Here is a 15816-nt window from a genome sequence, read left to right on the forward strand (position 1 = left end):
TCCCCCCTTCCTCACCATGCTGACTTGAGCCATCTGTCGCTCCAGCTTGGATCGCGGCACGTCCTCAAAGTAGTTGTCATTGCTGCGCTGCCTGCGCCGGGCGTCCGCCTGCATGATGAGGTGCTGCACGTCCAGAGATCCGCCCGGGACCCCCGCCGTGTACGCTGCCTGGCCCACCGACGGGCTGAGCTGGGGAGGAGTGTGGTTCCCGCCGGGCTCCTGGGACAGATCGGGTTGGGGATCAAAGCGGCAGCAAGAGAGGGTTCATTCATCATTTCATAATGTGCTGTGTCACTGCTGCAGCTACAATAAGTAGAGCAATTGCATTCACTGTGCACTGTCACATTTTATTTTTCAGCTACAGCACTGCCATACTGCTGATCACTAGTATCTAAAAGCACTTTGTGGAGCGGGGGACAGAGACGCTCCTGTTACTGGAAGGTCTCAGCAGGTCTGTGAGAGAACCCTTAAGCACAACGCTGAAGTGAGAGCATCGGGCCAGTCCTTAAAGTGGAAAATAATGTTCATTTAAAAGGTTTTCCAGGCTGAGCGGAGACAGACATTCCCAAAAGAATTACAACTTGTATGTTTTAACGGTGAAGTGGTCAAACACTACAAGGTCATCTCATTTGTCCTGAGAGATTATTCACTTTCAGTTGATTACATATGAGAAGAGTCGTAACAGAATCGATTTTTCAGGTGATTTTTTTAAAAGTATTTCTGGGCTGTGCAGGCTGACGTGTAAAACTTTGCATGCCAGCTCTCTTCCTGGGCCATTTATCCTAACGTGCTCGGCTGTAAGCCGCTATTTGTACTGTATTTCAGAGCAGACGCAGCCCTTAAACACATCATGTCGCTCTGTATTAAACCACACAGTATAATCTTGCTTTTCTTCAATTACAGACCAGGTGCAGCTATTTCTCTGTGGAACTAGGGCTGAAACAAGTACTCCCTTAATCTATCAAGATGGCAAACATTAGCTCGTTCCAGCTTCTCAAACGTCAATATTCACTTCTTGTTTTTCACCTCTGTGCAGAACTGATGGACATGTTGAGACACAGTGAACAGTTAAGCTGGTTTAAAGTTGCAGAAAGCAGAAGGCCTCCGTGGCTCAACAGTACAAAGAGCAAGAGACTACTGTAAGGACATTAAAGCGAAGCCCCGATGGGAGAGGGAAAGCCAGTTCCTTGTGATTAGTATCCAGGACAAGCCGGCACTGAGGAAACTACAGTGGGTCGGCCATTTTGTTCCTGTCTGAGAGATTTGGTTTATCAGTTGGGTGGTAACAGCAGCAGAGGGGAGGCAGCAGCCCCCTCAGAGAAACACGGCCATCTGGGAGGGACTGGTGCTCTTCCTCTGTCCAATGACTGCAGAATAATTTGATTCCGCGTTGCAGAGAGATTTCATGGTTCATACAACGCGTCCTGTCTGCTCACTGTGTCTCACTCACCCTGAGGGAGATGGCCCGCGGAGGTTTTTGCGGGGTGTCTTCGTGTAGCCGGTCCCCCAACGAGGCCAAGATCCGTTTTCTGTGTCCGATGAGGCTGATCTTCAAAACCTGAGTGAACACACAGATATTAGACGTTAAAGTTTAATAACATGAAGGGTAGTTTGCTCTGAAGTGATCACATGATCCATAGAAAATGAGTCATTTAAGTCATTTATCAAGCAAAAATTCAAACATTTACTAGTTCCAACTTCTGAAATGTGAACGTCTTCTAAGTTTAATATCATGTAAATGTAATATTGTTGGTTTTTGGACAGCTGAAGACATCACCTGTTGCTCTGGGAAACAGTGATGGATATTTTCCACTTTTTACACACAATGATTTGTTGATTGATCAAACAGATTAACAGATAGTGAAGATCTTTAGTTGCAGCTTTACCCTGTAACACAGTAGAGTTAATATGGCTGTTTTTTGTGTTCTCTGCAAATACACCAAAAGCGCTGGTTCAAAAGCCACTAGGCCCGCAAAAAAGGATGACTCTCGCTTTCATTTGCATAATTTATAACAGCTTTTATGGAGAGCAATAGTTCAAAGGCTTTCAGACTGGATAATAACAAGATTATATCTGAAAAAACAAAAAAAAACAAAAAAACGTTTAAAGGTAAGAGACCATCATCATCATGAGCCTGAAATGGAGGATAATACTGCAATCCAGAAAAGAGTTTCACAGAGAAAAACAGCAGAGTGCAATGCAGAGCACTCAGGGACGTACTAATGAGTTCATAATGACATGAAACGCCCCGGAGCACGTGCATACATCATGTTGTTATTATTACATAACCGATGTGGCTTCAGCGACTGTGTTCAAGCTGTTGGTTGTGCTGTGAGGTGAGAGACATCCAGTGTACCAGTCCTTTAATGTAAAACACACATGCCAGTATCCAGTGTGAGACTCACCCGCAGACAGAGACAGAGCGAGAGGCAGGCATGGAAAGACTAAAAGATTATATTAATTGGTTCTTCTATTGTAATTTACTACTCTGCTCTGTTCTTCCAGTTAAATTAATAAGAAACTAATATCCCCTGAAGAAGCAATGTATCAGGATTAATTAGAGATGTAGACCCTGGACCAAAGTGAGGATCTGAGACTTGACGTGATTTGAGAATTAAAAGCTAAAGCTAAAAAGAATCTTTAAGTTTTGATGTATGCAAATCCTGGAACATTGAAAAACGACTGAGACGGGGCCAATCACACACCCCGAATATTTAATTACAACCCCAAGTCCAAAACAGCTGGGACGCTGTAAAGCATGATAAAGTGATGAATGATGGGAATGATGCAGCGCTGCTAATAAGCTTTAATGTCGTCCTCTGTTTGGTTAGCTAGGCTAGCTGCTTCTAGTTTTTGTTCAGCTCTAGCTCCATACTTAGAGAGCGGCATTGATCTGAACAAAGTTAATAAGCATATTTTTCCTTTAAAACCTTTCTGGCATTAATATACTAAAAAAACTAAAAAAAAAAAAACAGTCCCAACACAAACCAGAAGTATAATCAGATTTTCAGGTTCATTGTTCAGGTCGCCATTTGATAAAACACTGTTATTGAGAGCTGAGAGTTTTTGCACTGACAGCCATGAAATGCAAATTCAACAATATCAGATTGTGGCAAATTTGCACTCGTCTATTGATTTCCCCGAGGCGCTCATTACACAGGCACAAACAGAGACAAAACACACATGCACACTTGGACTCCAATGAAAGCATTCATTCTTTCTCTGGTCACCAGGCGGCCGCTGACTGTGCCAGTTACTGGGTTTTCTAAAGAGACGGGTTGGAACATGGCAGCCTTCTGCAAGGCACCTTCTGGCACCCACACTCCAGTACAACTCGCTGCTGATTGGTTTTATGGGGCTGCCTCTGGAGGTCTTCCAGTGAAGGTATGCGTGAGTGCGAGAGTGTGTGTTTGTGTGTGTCTTCAGGGCAAAAGGTGGAAATTAGCCTCAATCTGAGGTCTCACTGTGAGTCTAATAACAGTCTGATTGGAGTAAGCGCAGCTCTCACACACACAGACACACATACTTAATCCCCTGCAAAAGTGACTGCCCCACACCTGCTGGAGAAACCAACAATGAGAATGGTGAGATCCACGTGCACGGTGTGTGCGTGCATAAAACTGAACACACAAATATAAATAAACCGACACTAACCGTAATGAATAATGTATTTATGCAAACTGCATGTAAACAACTGATATATAATGTATCAAGCAACTTCAGAAGTGCTAACACTTCATCTGTTCTGTGATTAGTAGAAGTAATTTTTAGTCAAACACAGCAGCAGCCAGTGGGTTAAAGGACATCCTACGCCGTTCTGTCTGCATGGAAACAATGTATTTTAATTGTTAAAATTAGACGGATCAAAGGGAAACAGAGAGCAGAGCTGGGACGAGCGGGTAGTGGAACTAATTGCCATATTATGGCCGCCCTGTGCTCCCTCCACCAATTTTGACTCACTCATCTTTCCCCTCATCTTTTATCTCCTCTCTGGCTTCCACAGCTTTCACACCAACCTTTATGGACACATGTGTTTCCACATAGAGTTTGTTCCAAGGCCTCTTTATCCACAAGGCTGAAGATCCAAAAAGGGAAATTAAATCAATATGTTTTTCAGTTTTCGACTGACAAGACAAACCATGTCAGAACATCACCTTGGGATTTAGGAAGCTGTGATGGGCAGTTTTTACTATTTTTTGACATTTTGTGAACCAAATGATTAATGGATTTTCTGAGAAAATAATCTGCAGATTAATCCATCATGAAATTGCAGTCAAGATAATTTGACATTATTACTCCGTTAGGTAAAGTTCAGTAAAATGACACCTGGTTTCCAAAAAATAATAAAAGCAAAGAAGATTGCTTTATTGACCTGCTACATCAGAAATAAGATCTGGTGGCTTTTGACTGACTTTTTCTTTTTTGCTTTATGCAGCAAAGGTTATGAAACATTCATTCTCGGGCTTCTGTCTTTCTGTCTCCTGAGGGGTGAAAGCGTGACACTAGTCCTCATGCTGCTGTTTCATCACTTACAAATACACACACACTCCAGCAGAAGCACAGTAATTGCCTTACATGGTGTGTGTGTGTGTGTGTGTGTGTGTGTGTGTGTGTGTGTGTGTGTGTGTGTGTGTGTGTGTGTGTGTGTGTGTGTGTGTGTGTGTGTGTGTTACACTTTGTCTTATGCAACAGCATCTACTTCAACTACAGTCGAAGCCTCAACCTCAGCTTCAAGTTCAACTGTCACCATGGCAACACAGAGCCACAGCAGTCACCCACACACACTCATCCAAAAAATAAAAAAATAAAAAAAACACATAAAATCCACATGCACGTGGATGTGTACTCTTACACACACGTACACACACAGATGTTTGGGAGCCCGGGGAGGAAGATTACATTGTTATCCCTGAATGGGCGAGAACTCGAATGCAACCCGACCATTATTGTTAAAACACACACTCACTCTCTGTGATGTCGACTGCAGCGTCGCACCATTTGCATTTAAATGATATTCATAGCAGCTGTATACACTGACAGGAGAAGTGTTGAGCTACCACAGCGTGCACCCCTCTCCTCACTATCCATCCACTGCAGTCGCACTAACCATGCATTCACTTGAGCTCAGATCTGTTCACATAAACTCTGACCGATCCTGATCTCGCTCTGAGTGGCGAGAGCGTCCAACGAGGGTTACTTACCCTCTGGTCCTCATTTTATTATTGCAGTATGAAGTGATTTCAGGCGCTGTTTGCCTCCAGTATCTAGCTGGGCGTCTTGTGCGTGTGCCGATCAATGCACTAATCCGGTCCCGTTAGCCCAGATTGAACAGGCTTGATTAACGGATTAGCCGCCACACATATGAGTAATGGAGCTGTGCCCTCATGCAGCCATGTGCTCTCTGCAGTCTTCTGTTTATATGTGTAACAAATAACAACGTATATCTGTGTGACTGTAAACACCTTCAAGTTAAGTTTAATTTAGCCACGAGTCATGAGTCATCAGGCAAATCAGATCAGATCAGAGATTATTTCACTTGTGACCACGAATCAAATGAGATTTTGTCATCGACTCGCCCTCTTTCACGACGCTGAATTTGTATAAACTTCCAAGAATATCACCAGAACACACTGACCTCTTTAAACGCAACAGCAACCACAGAATAATGCCGACAGCTGCGACAAAATGACATGTTTTGCAAAGAAACCGGTGCAACAATAAGGGCTAAGTGGAAAGCGTCAGTGATTGGGTACATTAACAACGACCTCTCTCATTCAGGACACTGGAGACAAAAAGCCTTTTCTCTGTTTCCTACTGGAGGGGAGGTTGGAAGCTGGTCGACTCACTGGAGCATAAAACCCAGTGAGGGAACCAACAGTCCAGTCACTGTCTGTGCTCAAGCTAGCACGTAGTTTTAATGATGGAGAGGGAAGGGACTGAAAACGCTTTCAACAGTCTCTCTGCTGCTGTTTAATCTGCACTAACTCGCCTAAATATCCCTTTCATCACACTCATATCCCGTTCCACTCTCCGGCCATCTTCAGGTTCCCTTGACCTCAAATTACCTTCCATCATCTGCTCTCATCTCTCCTGATGATGGGAGGAGGGGCCACAAGCAAAAAGACTGTCAGAGAGAATAAGCAGTGTGAGAGTGTCAGTGATTCGGCCTAATAACACAAGAGGCTCTGCGGTTGCACTCAAAAGAGCTTCTTCTCTTCAGCCTTAGCAACTGCGTGTGATTGGTCCATCTTTGTCTGTCAGCTTGTGTGCGTCTACCTTCTCCAGGTCCATGTCGATATGATCAATCGCCTCCCCCCTGTAGACTATGAGGTTGCGACCTCTGTGATATCAACAGACCCCTGAAGCCCCTCAGGCGCCGTCTGCTAATGGTGCGACTGGGGTCCAACCCTTTGAAGAACGCTGCATTGATTTTTCCAGATCCAAGAATCACTGGTGTAAGGTAACTTAAATTGTCCAGGTCAGAATACATTACAGGCCAAATGAATGGTAATATTGATCAGCAAATAGCCCATGTCTGTCTCAGTGATAGCTTAGAGGTTGAGTACAGGGCTGTGGCGACCATTGAGGACACAAAGGTCCCATCCTCTGCGATACTTATGCGAATTTGGGGCTTAAAGTGCTTTTTTTTTTTTTAGACTAAATATCTTAAAAATTGATTCAGTATAGTCAATCATTCAAGTGGGCGCAGTATTTGAAGGCTCTGAAGTCATGTCCTCTGGAAGATACATTCATCTAATAACACAGGAAGGAATTTACAATCTATCATAACACACATTTTAGACTAAATATCCCAACATTTGACTCATAAAACTAAAATAAACTAGAAGAGGATTTATTTTCCAAACTGTCAGGATAGAGAAGACATGTAGAGCATTATATTGGGGGTGAACTTAAGGGAAATTTAACAGTTTGTGCGTGTGTGTGCGTTTTTTAAGCAGTAGTTTAACATTTTGGGACATACGCTTATTCTCTTTTTTTTTTTTTTGCCAAGAATTACATCAGAAGATTGATGCATTGATGCCACTCTTATATCTGTACAGTGAGTCTGTAGCAGATGGTTAGCTTATGTTAGCATAAAGCCTGGAAACAGTGAGCCTGACTCTATGATGGCACATTAGTGTAAAGACCACAGCTGACATTTGTTTGGGGGTTGTGTGCTGGACTCTTCTTTGGCTGGGACACAAGGAAGTTACTTTCCTTTAAATACTCTGAATATTGTACATAGTTTGGTTGGTGGCTGGTCTGGCCTAGCGCTGAGGGAGTATTTCTAACACCCTGGACAGCCTGAGTTGAATAGCATAATTATAGTCAGACTTTGTGGCTTTTTGCAAGAAAATACATCTGAGGATAAACATTAGCCGATAATAAAGCCAGAGCTGTGGCACTAAATCTGTCAGCTGAGATGGGATGTAAAAGAGGATAAAAGTCAAAGCTGGCTCCATCATTGATGGAGTGTGGATAACGTGTGCAGCACCCAGTGAGTGAGGAAGAGGACATTTACAGCGACAATGCTTGGCTCATTTTTCAGCCCGATTATTGACGTTTTCTCCAACCCTGAATACTTAATCACAGCCAGCCACCTTCCCCTCACTCCTTCCTGACTGCTCGATCCCGCACTTCATGTGTGTGTTGTTTGGAGGAGGGGCTTCTTGGCTGGAGGGATGAGTATCGATTTGCCTGGACTCGTGATAGATTACACACATACACACACAACACAACATGTAACCAACAGAAAGCAGCCAACAAATGTGAGCTACGCTGGGTTCATGACAGTCAAGTCCAGGGTTCAGTGTCATCTCTTTGCTCTGTTTAGAACCACACACACACACACACACACACACACACACACACACACACACACATTGTGGGGGGGCACTGTAGGGAAACGAGAGACCACTGGTTGCTTAGCAACCAGAGAGCGGAGGGGAGTTGCAGCTAAGGGTGATGTTCTGAAAATGATCCAACAGGGTCCAATAAGAAGGCTTGTTTAGTGCCGAGAGAACAGGCAGCCAATGAGAGTGGGCCGTTAATAATCCCGCCTACATGGAGACAGATACATCTCCATTAATAGTAAGAGAACTGTAACTATGACTGGAGCACAGGCTGCGTGCATGTGTGCGCAAATATCGCCAAGTGCTGCAGGATCAAGGTTGAAACAAGATCTCTCAAAGCCAGTCTTCTGCACGCACACACGCGCACAGACACACACTTTGCCACACACACAGGAGCTCATGAATTGCATTCTCAATATGATGAGAAAGGAAATGGTGTATGATATTTTTATGGGTTAATAAATACTTCAGACCTCCAAGATGGAACCGATTTTAACACTGCAGAGGAACATAAGCTCTCCTCAGGCAGCGGGCTGTGAGTGTGTGTGTGTGTGTGTGTGTGTGTGTGTGTGTGTGTGTGTGTGTGTGTGTGTGTGTGTGTGCACGCAAGAATTTATCCTCCTCTGGTATTGCTATTGTAAAATGTAGAGAGGTTCAGATTTTTTGAAACCGCAATGAAAATTAATTAAATCTCATAAAAGGATTTCTGTTTAAATTTTAAATATTTGGCTTTTGCAGAACCACCAAGAAAAATTAAAGCTGCATATTTGATCACTGAGGCTACGTTTCACATCGTTTCCTACAGGTCTTAATGCTTGAATCAGGTTTGCACTTCTGACCCGTGCTGCTCGCATGACGTGCATGTCCACATGACATGACGCAGTTAAGGTTGACATAGCAGCGGAGACAGCCTCGTGGAGTGATGTATACGTTGTTCTTTGGTACCGTTCACTGCAGAGGTGCAGCAGGGCTGCTCACGGTCAGTCAGTGAAGTATGGAACATACGGACGCACTATTCACGGGAAAAAAGGCCACAGGTACAAGACCAGGTCAATAGGATGCTTGTAGCAGCCATATGTGCATCTGTGTGCTCTCTGCTGAGAGACAGCTTTGGATGGACCATGCCGTGTAGCCTTCATGATCCCCAGTGAGTGGAGGAAAAACTTCAAAATGAGAAGAGAAAGGAGTCGCCAGCAGTGCCAGTTTCCTCCTGATATTGACATTTACGTTGTATGTTGGTTATCAGAGTTGCAGTATAACTTACAGCACAGGTTTGTCTGCGTCTGCTGTATTGTGTGATGTTTCCAGCCAGAACAAAAAACCCTGGATTGTGTTGCACCAGCGGTTCTTAAACGTGTTACCAAGTGTGTGCGTGAAGCGAGCGAGTGGGTGTGTTGGTGACATCGCAGGAAGTGGAGCAGCTTCATGCTCTTTTCTGCTTGCCTGTATGTTGCTTTCCACTCTTTCACTCACATTGTGGTTATTGATAAAGACAAAATCATCATCACCCTCCAGGCACCACCGCTCGCCTAAACGGAGTATTTCCAGAAAGTGAGAACGGTCTAACACGGACAAATGTAATAATGTGACAACTCTGGACAATGTCTGGACCTGATTCTGTGGACAGTGTCTGGAGTTCATATGAGAAAATGGCTCTCATGTCCGTGTATTCGCAGCAGACAGCAAGATGAAGCAATCCAGCTGCCTCGCAAGGTCACGTGACCCAGAGCAGCAGGACTGATTTCTAGCATCAGTTGTTGGCGATGATGCACCTCTACTGCATCTCTGTTGTTCTCATTGGGAACCTTAAAGCTTCTTTTCCAGAAGTCATTTTTACTATTTTGAGTCTTTTGTTTTTAAACTCAAGCATTGTCTCATGTGACGGTTGTTGTTGTTTGGTCCAGATGACCCTGAACACTACGTTTAGTCATTCAGGCTAATCTTACTAGCTGAACATATTTTGTAATTTGAGGTATTTTGTGATTATTTTGCTAAAATGTTACTTAAAATCCCAGTTCAGATCAGGTGTCAGGTCAGCTGTATTTCATAGTACCTCTTCTTCTTCAATATAAACCGGTCAGACATAGCTAACCAACATTAAACCCGTCACTTAGCTTGTAAGCTAGCCTACAGTGCAGAACAGGTTCATCGAGCAATGCTAGGTGCAAATATTAAACAACAATGTCCAGATGAGGACTAATCTGAGCAGCACAGCCTTACAAGCGACTCCTGATGATCTGTATCAGACGTGTTAATGAAGCCACAGAGCTGCAGTGTACGGCAGACAGTGAGGTCAAACCTGTCACTCTTTCGATATTTCAAGCCTCAGCCACTGCATTTAGTCTGCAAATGAGGACAAAAGTTTCAGTTTAAAATAAAAATCAGTTGATTTTACGGCCCGTGTTCCTGTTTTGCAGCCCAGTTCAGTCCAAAATAAGATGTCAGCACTTGGAAAATAAACTCTCCCCTACTCATATAAATGACCGGAGGGTGTGAAATAGTGTTGATGCTCTGAATCATTCGAGCTCTTGCTTAAAAAAGACGACTAAACAGAGTATGAAGCCAGTCTGAAAACACTGATAGCATAAACAAAACTCTGTTTATGATGTAAATCCATAGCATCAGTGCACCCGTTACTGCCTTTGTCCACAGCGTCTCTCATGCCATCATCCATCATGCTGTGGTGTCTCTGGGCTGCCCACTGTCTAATGCCAGTCACTGAAGGGGAATCTAAGGCTGCGACTGGCCGCGGTGATGATTCAATGAACAGGAGGCAGGATTATGATTGATCGCAGGTGTCTGAGGTAAAAAGCACCTGCAGGGTTTCCAACTCAATCTTTCTGTCTGTTTGGACTGTTCTTCAACAGCTGGGAGAAGACAAATACTTCCTCTTCCTGTTGTCCTGCTGGGACCTGTCTCATTCCCTCTATTACTTACTTTCCTTTTCAGTCTTGCACTGTCACTGTTCCCCTTCATGGTTGTTGGGAAACAAGCCCGTACAGGTTAGAAAATATTAATTTACCGTCTCGCTTGTTTGACTCTGTTGCTGGTGGATTTGGCCGACTTAAAACAAAGCCAGGAAGCCCTCAACTGAGGCTCAGTTCAGATCGTTTGCTCATCATCATTTGAGTGAGTTTGAAATGCCATTTGGCACAGAGAGCGGGTCTACACGAAGTAATAGAGGTATAATTTGAAAGCTGAGATTAAAAACCTGAAAACGGTCATCACGTGACAGCCGATTCGCCTTCCTTGTTCTAATAAATGCTTACGGTTTCAGTCTTTACGCCCGCACAGACTCTTACAAACTAACTTGAAGCCACAACATGCCTTTCTTAAGCAGCTACATCCTTTCTTGGTCTCGTCCCAGATTCTCGCCATCTTCTAAGAGTCTGTTAGTGCATGCAAATGAGGATAGGACACAAATTAGGGCAGCAGTTGCATCTGAGTGTATTGAACTGTAATCACAATAGCTTTTTCCTCTTTCCCTCTGCTTCCCTTGACTCAATCTGGATCAGCGGGAAAGAACTGGCATGTCCTGAGCTCACATCTGACTTGGGATTCAACTCGCCTTTTGTGACATTTACAAACATGAGAAGTTGGTCCAGTTTCTGGCAGGGATTCAGAGGATGTTCAAGAAACCAAACGTACACCCGGTACACAATGTCAGGAGACATCCTTACCATCTGAGTAAGCATGATTTCTAAGCATCGGTTCACAGGGAAGAGTCAGAATCAAGAGGCATCTCTCGCTGCTGTGTTGTGATACTTGTGGAATAATCAGAGTTTGCAGCGAACTCAAGTTTTATCCAAGCACAGCCGATGCTTCACTGTTTCAGTACTGAGCTCATCCTCTCAGGTGGCTGAAGGACAGACTCCCACACAGTAGATGCACAAAAACATGTATCTCTAACTCCTGCCCACACACACGCACGCACACACACACACGCAGTCACACAGCCAGTAAATTAGCCCAGTCAGCAGTGTTGATTAAGCTCTGTAGAAGCAGTTCCTATGTTGCAATGGCCTGAGCCCGGCTGAGCACAGAGGTGACAGATGCATTGATAAAACAAGAACAAAAGGATCAGTGGCTCATCATGGTACCCTAGACTTTGTCTCTTCTCTGTTTTTAACACATTTTCCTCATCGCTCTGTCCCGTCTTCTGCAGGGTTACCTACCTCTCCTCAACACTGGACTTATTCCAAGCTAAACAGTCGTCTTCAGTTCGCTCTCCTCCGTCGCCCGCTGCCTTGTCTCTTCTCACACTCTTCAGCTTCCTTGCTGTCCAACACTAGTGTGTCTTCCTTCTCCTCCTCCTCTTCTTCTCTTCTGTCTTTCCTCCTCGCCTCCTCACCACCAGCTTTTGTCTGCCTTTCTCTCACTCTCTGCAGATTTCCAGCGCTCACCAACTCCTCCTCTTTCTTCAGCTTGCGGCAGCCAGACTACATCTCCTACATGTCTCTGCCTGAGCGCTCGCTCGCTCGCTCGCTCCCTCTCTCTCCCTCTACACACTCTCTCTCTCCCTTTCTACCCGGTGTACATTTCCCCCTCCTCCTCCTCCTCTCCATCTCGTCACTATGGAGACACCGGGCCCGTACAGAGACAAGCTCGTGCTGGCTCACAAGGAGCGTAAATGTGTTTTTGTGCAGCAGGAGTTGAAACAGTTCAACAGTCTCGTCATCACTTCAATGTAAAATACCACATAAACTACTAAAAACAGGCTTTTTCTATTTGCTTTCCTGTTTGAAAGAAAAGGACAGAGCTAGGCTAGCTGTTCCCCCTGTTTCCAGTCTTTGTGCTAAGCTAACTGGCTGCTAACTGGAGCTTCATATTTCCTGTGCAGCCTTCTCATTTGACTTTTAGCATGAAAGTGCATCAGGATACTTCCCAAAATGTTTAACTGTTCCTTTAATGACATCCTTAACGATCCTCATCTGAGAAGTACAGCGAGCTCTGCTGAGAGGCTCTGAATGCAGCACCCATTAGACTTAGCTATTGTTGCTATGGAGAAGAAACCAACCAGAGGTGTGAATAAAACACATTTTCGTTGCAGTTTGCCACGAACACCTCGCCATAGTTGCTGAATTCATCCAAAACTGACCAAAAATCTAAAAGCGAACTGATTTAAAGTGCTCAGTGTTTTCTAAGTCTCTGCTCGCCAAACGCTCACCGGGAAGCAGTTCGACTTGTCTCTACATTTCTCTGTACACAAGCTCGTTCCTTTGATATATCATCAAAGACACTGATATTGTTTGATGCGGTTCTTGAAGCTGAGTTTTTGTTATTATAGCCAACAGTGGAGAGATTAAAGGAAACGAAGGAGTAGAACTGGATGCTGAGGGTGATGGTCAACGTCCTGACCCCGAGGCCTCCATGCCGCCCCTCAACCTGGAGAGTTTGATGCCCCCAAGCCCTGGTAGGTCACATAACGTTACGTTCATTAAATTAATTTTCACCTAAAATAATCCCTTCCACTCTGCAACTCTGCCTTCAACTGTGACGGGCATCACATTTTACTGCTCACCTAAAGACGCTGACAAGTTTAGACATTTGGCAGGAAGCGGCTCAGAATCGACAGACCCCCGTTTTTCTGATCCTAATTACACTTTCGAAATGTTCCTTTAGGCCTCATGTGCTTCAGAGGAACGTCATCACCAAGCAGACGTGAGTAATATCTGAATACACGCAAGACGTTAGAGTCATAACAACCAAATATTCTTATCTGGGTGGGAAATGATGCATGTTTGAGTCCTGACTCACTGCTGCAGTGTCCTCTCAACCAGCAGACCACAGGACAAAACTGGGTCCACACCAGTGCGTGTGTGTGTGCATTATATTAAACATGTGTTTATGTGTGAGAGTATATATTCACATGTGTGTGACTGCAAGTGTCACATAAATGAAATCCAATCCACAAAGCCCGACGTCATTCTGACTATTTCTGTCTTTTTTACAAGAGTCTGCTTCTGCGATCCGGTCGGATGAAATCCAAAGATAGTGATGACTTCTTGTCTCTGAGAAAACACTTTGACAAGTAAAGACTTGAATTAAAGTAAATATACCTTTAAGGGTAAATGGAAGACAATGCACAACTTTTCCATCAGTTTGAGGAAAAATCTGGTTAACGTTTGAATGCAGCCGCCCTGTTGTGCAGACATGTATTTCAGCCATTTTACCAGTAAGATAAAACCTCAAATCAAACAGAACTTATGAGGAAAGGAGGAAAGGAAAACGAGGATGCTTCGAAAGTGACAAAAATTGTCACTTTCTGCAGCCAAAAATCACATAGAAGTGATTTTCAAATTTACTGTTAACACCATTTATTGAAAGGAAGAAGGAAAAAAAAAACACCTTTGGAGATCCATCAGAGGAACGTCTTCCTTCACTACTCCTTCAGCTTCAACCTAAACAGCAGAAATTCAAATAAGCTGAGACGAAAGAGGTGAATTCATCACTTTGGATGAACCACTGACCATAAAATAAGCTCTTTAACTGAAGCTTTACAGGCTGAAACACAAAACAAAAGCCATCTCCATCAGTGAACAGAGTCTGAGGAGGGATGAATCCGTCCCTGTCGTTACCTGCTGAGCTAACAAGTGAGGATGTTGATTGCGAAGCAGCGGACCAGCAGCTGCAGCACTTCAGGTTCAGGGTGCGCTCGGGGGGTCACACACATTCTCTCCTGACACCTCCTACACGATCTCCACACTATCTCCGGCACGGCGAGCGCTACGACGGGAAGCGCGAACGCCAAATAAGGCTGCGGGAGAGTGATATGGGCAGGCGGGGACGGTGAAGTACACTGCAGTCCTGAGGCAAATCCACCCACACTAAAGCTGCAAACTCACTCCCTTTCACACATACTGCATGCGAACGCGCTGTATCCTCACATATTTACACACATCGGACATGTATGAAAACCTCCAGCTGACACAAGCGTGCGACAGCTGCAGTTATGGACGTAACGCACATGTGGACGTCTTTTTGGTGTGAACGCGCAGGAATCTGATCTGTTAAACTAATTAACAGAAGTGCGGATGCATGCGTGTGTGTGCGCGTGTGCGTGTGTGCGTGTAGGCGCTCTCGTAGGATATATAGGGTTTAATCCTGCGGAGTCTAACGAAGGCAGGAACCATCTGGTGTTGGGATGTGAGACAATCTGTCCATTTGGAGAGGTGACAAAGAAGGTGATAGGCACAGGAACATGAGACACACACACACACACACACACACACACACACACACACACACATAAATTCAGAGTATTTGGAGTAGTGTCAGCAAAAGGCAGTCCAGTGCACACACGTTTCATTTATACCAAGCGCACATATCTCTAGTCTCTATGGTAACTAGTAGCCGTCATGGCAACGGCGTACAAGCGGTAGAAGAAAGGCTGAACTCTCCTGACTGTCCTCATTTTATTCTGGACCCCTTTTACACACACGCGCACACGCACGCACACACAGTTAGTCTTTTTAAGGTTTTCAGAGCACATTCCCAGTCGTAAACCTCCTGAAGTGGTACGCTGTAGTAATACTGGGGAATGCAGGGACAAGTCTGGCCCTGCAGGTGAGTGACACACACACACTCACACACACACACACACACGCACACACACAAAGAGAACACACACTAACAGGCCTTCACATGCAGGAGACAGGCATGAAGGAGCAGAGGTTTACTCACATACTGTAACAGGGTTGGGTGATATGATGATATTTACTGTACATGAAAATACCTGTTTAATATTGCAGCTTGTATTTGGTCAGTGGATTCAAACCTCGCACGCACGTTTCTGTCTGAACCCGACAGACATTTGGTTTTTATGTCCAAACCCGACACGAGCACGACGCAGTCAGTGTGAGCCGAAGCACCGAGTTTGATAACAGGTGTGTTTCATAAAGGCTAAAGATGGTCTTAACATACACACACATTACTCAGGTCTCAGGTGTTCACCTTCTAGTCC

At 44.5% G+C, this 15816-nt stretch overlaps 1 protein-coding gene across 7 annotated transcripts in view; it reads right to left on the minus strand.

Moving 5' to 3' along the window:
• anks1b (ankyrin repeat and sterile alpha motif domain containing 1B) overlaps positions 1-15816 on the minus strand; it is a 204887-nt gene that overhangs the window by 16534 nt on the left and 172537 nt on the right. For 5 of the 7 annotated variants that reach the window (XM_070992162.1, XM_070992161.1, XM_070992160.1 and 2 more), the window contains 2 exons: positions 1451-1558; positions 16-219 (listed from right to left, as the gene is read on the minus strand). In XM_070992162.1, coding sequence (XP_070848263.1) covers positions 16-219; positions 1451-1558 — 312 coding nt within the window. Of the gene's footprint in view, positions 1-15; positions 220-1450; positions 1559-12028; positions 12492-15816 lie in introns of those variants that run through there. The other 2 variants (XM_070992166.1, XM_070992165.1) reach the window with 2 other exon arrangements.

This window comes from Chaetodon trifascialis, chromosome 22, assembly GCF_039877785.1.
Source record: "Chaetodon trifascialis isolate fChaTrf1 chromosome 22, fChaTrf1.hap1, whole genome shotgun sequence".
Taxonomy (NCBI): Eukaryota; Metazoa; Chordata; class Actinopteri; order Chaetodontiformes; family Chaetodontidae; genus Chaetodon; species Chaetodon trifascialis.